This window comes from Camellia sinensis, chromosome 6, assembly GCF_055761805.1.
Source record: "Camellia sinensis isolate YWXY chromosome 6, ASM5576180v1, whole genome shotgun sequence".
In the NCBI taxonomy this organism is placed as follows: Eukaryota; Viridiplantae; Streptophyta; class Magnoliopsida; order Ericales; family Theaceae; genus Camellia; species Camellia sinensis.
In genome coordinates, this window is record NC_138966.1 from 103083516 (window position 1) to 103087500 (window position 3985).

Consider the following 3985-nt stretch of genomic DNA (forward strand, 5'->3'; position numbering starts at 1 on the left):
ACAGATAGAAAATTCACACAAAAAATTTGGATAGAAAGAAAATATACATAGATAAAATTTGGATACTCCTTAAATCATAGTAAAATTGTACTTTCAGAATAAAATTATAAAATCAGAGTAAAGTTTACTATGATTCAAAATATAATTTTACTTTGAAATACACTGTGAAAATGACTTAATAGCAAAGCTGACAGATATGAAGGTAATATAGTAAGATAAACAAGTTTTAAAATATTAAGGGATTTCGAAAAGACTTATATAATTCTTGTCATTTTGAAAGATAAATTAAGCAATGAGGGGTCTATCACTGAATCCTCCTAAAAATTAACATAAATAGAAAAAATTACAAAATTGTATAAATAGAAAAATGCATAAACTTCTATGGTGGCGGATAAAAAGATGATGAAAATTACTTGGCTCTTGAGATCCACTACTTTAGAGCCTAAAATAAAACAGTGAATCTCAGTAATGTTGACCCACCATAGAGTTGAGAAAAATCACTCTCTCTATGGAGGTAGAAGAAGACACCGGTGGAGAGAGAGAGAGAGAGAGAGAGAGAGAGAGAGAGGGAAAGGAGGATTTTGAAGGGTTTGATTGAATAGTTAGAGAGAGAGAGAGGGAGAGAGAGAGAGAGGGTAGCTGGGAACTACTACAAAGAGAGGTAGGAGAATTAGATGAGTGGGGAGCTATCTACCACGTGCTGACTGAATATCTCATTTAAAACCCCCCCTCCCCTCTTCTCTTGTCAATGCCTGCAAAACCAAACCATTCAAACCAAACCCAAACCAAACTAAACTAAACCCAATCCCCAACACCAAACCAAACCAAACCAAACCCACAACACCATTTCTCAGATTTGCAATTCACCATTTCAGGTCTCTCTTGATTCTGCTCTGCCTCTTCTTCTTCTTTGATTCGTAATGCTTCCAACAATTCAATCAGATTGAGACATTTCATTCTTTGTCCCAAATATTGGAGCTTCCTCTGCTGCTCTTCCACGGTCAGACTCTGTTCTTTGAATGCCAATTTTGAACCCTTTTCGCTTCACTTGTGTTTAGTTCCTCTTGGCTTGATTGGGGTATTTGCTATTTTGTTGTGCTCTGTTTGATTTTTGGTTGTTTTCACTTTCACAAAGTAACGTTATTTTTAGATTATAGAAAAACCCATTTCAGAATTGGTTATTTTTGGGGTGTGTTGGATATTAGGAGCATAATTCTTAGCTGCATAACTCCACAAAGTTGTTTTATTTTTGAGATACAAGATGATTTTGGAATACCCAATTCAGAATTTGGCCAAGTTTTCATTTCTTGTTCTCTTGCATAGTTGTGCTGATCTATTAATTCAACAGTAGGAACATAATTCTCTATTTCACTTCACAAAGTTGCATTATTTTAACCCGCACGGGTAGCCTACCGGTAAAGGGGTTGGACCCTGAGATAAAGTGTAAACCCAGACATCCCGGGTTCAACTCTTGCCAGTGTCCCTCGGGCTTAACCGAATTCAGGTGATTGTATGTAGGTATCTGGCGCTTTCTCTACAGGGTGGGCCCAATGTGGCCCTTCCTTGAGGAGGTTCCTCATCGTCGTCATCATAACAATAATCATAATAATAAATAAATAAATAAACATTATTTTGGAGATACAAGATGATATAGACGATTCAATCAGCTTCAGATCTACTTTGTGCGTGGTTGGTGTTTATAATTAATTTGATGATGTGAGCATAATTCTGTATCAATAATATTCAATCCCGGTCTCTTTCAATTACTTGGTTTCAGGAGGTATTACAGTATGTCGGAAGCTCAAAGGATGTCACTAACGGTTGGTGTAGGCCGTGGTAGTAATGGCAATGGTTACATAAATGGAGCAATCCCATTGAGGTCCCCAATTGCAGCACCGGAAGTGAACCAGTTCTGTTATGCCCTTGGGGGAAATAAGCCAATACATAGTATATTAATTGCAAACAATGGAATGGCAGCCGTTAAATTTATGCGCAGCGTAAGGACATGGGCTTATGAAACATTTGGTACAGAGAAGGCAATATTGTTGGTGGCCATGGCTACTCCGGAGGACATGAGAATCAACGCGGAGCACATTCGAATTGCTGATCAGTTTGTTGAAGTTCCCGGGGGAACTAACAATAATAACTATGCCAATGTGCAGCTCATTGTAGAGGTGTGTAAATTCATTTACATTACATGTACGCATTTTCAAGGTTTTAATTTGATTGTGAAAGAAGTTTGATATTGATGGAATTTAATTCTTGGTCACCCAGATGGCGGAGATAACACATGTTGAAGCGGTTTGGCCTGGTTGGGGTCATGCCTCTGAAAGCCCTGAGCTGCCAGATGCACTGAATGCAAAGGGAATCGTATTTCTTGGGCCACCAGCTACGTCTATGGCAGCTCTGGGGGACAAAATTGGCTCGTCATTGATAGCTCAAGCAGCTGAAGTTCCCACCCTTCCTTGGAGTGGTTCTCATGTAATTTTTTTTAATCATAAATTGTGTCTGTTTTTACTCTTGCTGAGCTCATCTCAAAACCTAATATACTAAACTGTCATTTTTAGGTAAAAATTCAACCAGATGGCTGTTTGATTACTATTCCAGATGATATATATCGCAAAGCATGTGTTTATACTACAGAAGAAGCAATTGATAGCTGTCAAGTAGTGGGTTACCCTGCAATGATAAAGGCATCTTGGGGTGGCGGCGGCAAAGGCATAAGAAAGGTTTGCTTCACACACACTACTAGTTCTAAAGTCTGATTGTTAACTATATATTAGCTTTCTAGCTAATGTTGTAACAATTTTTCCTTCTCTAAGTACTGATGCCTATGCCAATTGTTGATTAAAATCAGACTTGGAAAGTTACTTATTGTGTTGAGGAGCTACTTATCAACACTATTGGCTTATTTTATAGTTGAATTAAACTAAGCATACTGTTATTTTTACTTTCTAGGTTCATAATGATGATGAAGTCAAGGCATTATTCAAGCAAGTTCAGGGTGAAGTTCCTGGCTCGCCTATATTTACGATGAAGGTTGCTTCTCAGGTATGATCATCGTGTCTACTGTATGTCCATTCTGACCTGAACTAAATGGTTCTGAATCACTGACATGCAAGAGTCTGGAACATATTCTCACATGACATTTGGTTTCTTGAAAGTAGAGCCGACATCTAGAAGTCCAGTTGCTTTGTGATCAACATGGCAATGTTGCAGCTTTGCATAGTCGCGATTGCAGTGTTCAGAGGCGACACCAAAAGGTATTTTCACCCTTTGATGCTAATTTTAAATTTGTGCGACTTTTGCTAGTTACAACTAAATGGGCTTTAAAATTTGATGTTTTTCATTAGTTTATGATATATTTTTTTTACGTTAACAATATACAATTGCTTGGAATAAAATTTGACAGATGTTTTCACTGTTAAACAGATAATTGAAGAAGGACCAATTACGGTAGCTCCTCTAGAAACAGTGAAAAAGTTGGAGCAAGCAGCTAGAAGGTTAGCCAAATGTGTGAATTATGTTGGAGCTGCTACTGTTGAGTATCTGTACAGTATGGATACTGGGGAGTACTATTTTTTAGAGCTCAACCCTCGGTTGCAGGTTTGTTACGCCAATTTCAATGTTGAAGCTGGTTCACATCATTCATCTTCCCTTTCTTCTTGTGTTGTCATCATATTCTCTCTTTCAATCGTTTTTGTGCGTTTGTTGCCACTGCAAATGGTGGAATCACCCATCGAGTGGCTTTGCTAACTTTCTTGAACCAATTTGAGCACCTTAATTGTGATTAAAGTTATGTTTGTTGATGGGTTCACCTGGTAAGGTTATAGATGTGTCCTACGGTTGCTGACAATAGGAACATTAAGTATGTGTCATGGTTTGAAAGCCATTCAGTCTTTAGCATAACCTCTTGCAAGAATATTCTGGACACGGTCGGTGAATTGAGCAGTCTCTCCCATGCAAACATGAAATTCATCTGTCT

General features: G+C 38.0%; 1 protein-coding gene across 2 annotated transcripts in view; it reads left to right on the top strand.

Moving 5' to 3' along the window:
- The first annotated feature begins 364 nt into the window (after positions 1-364).
- Positions 365-3985, top strand: part of LOC114306527 (acetyl-CoA carboxylase 1) — a 14213-nt gene continuing 10592 nt past the window's right edge. For both annotated transcript variants that reach the window (XM_028251788.2, XM_082874341.1), the window contains exons 1-7: positions 365-1000; positions 1778-2174; positions 2275-2481; positions 2568-2729; positions 2959-3051; positions 3168-3263; positions 3433-3606. In XM_028251788.2, the coding sequence (XP_028107589.2) occupies positions 1791-2174; positions 2275-2481; positions 2568-2729; positions 2959-3051; positions 3168-3263; positions 3433-3606 (1116 nt within the window). In that variant the 5' untranslated portion in view covers positions 365-1000; positions 1778-1790. The remainder of the gene's footprint in view (positions 1001-1777; positions 2175-2274; positions 2482-2567; positions 2730-2958; positions 3052-3167; positions 3264-3432; positions 3607-3985) is intronic.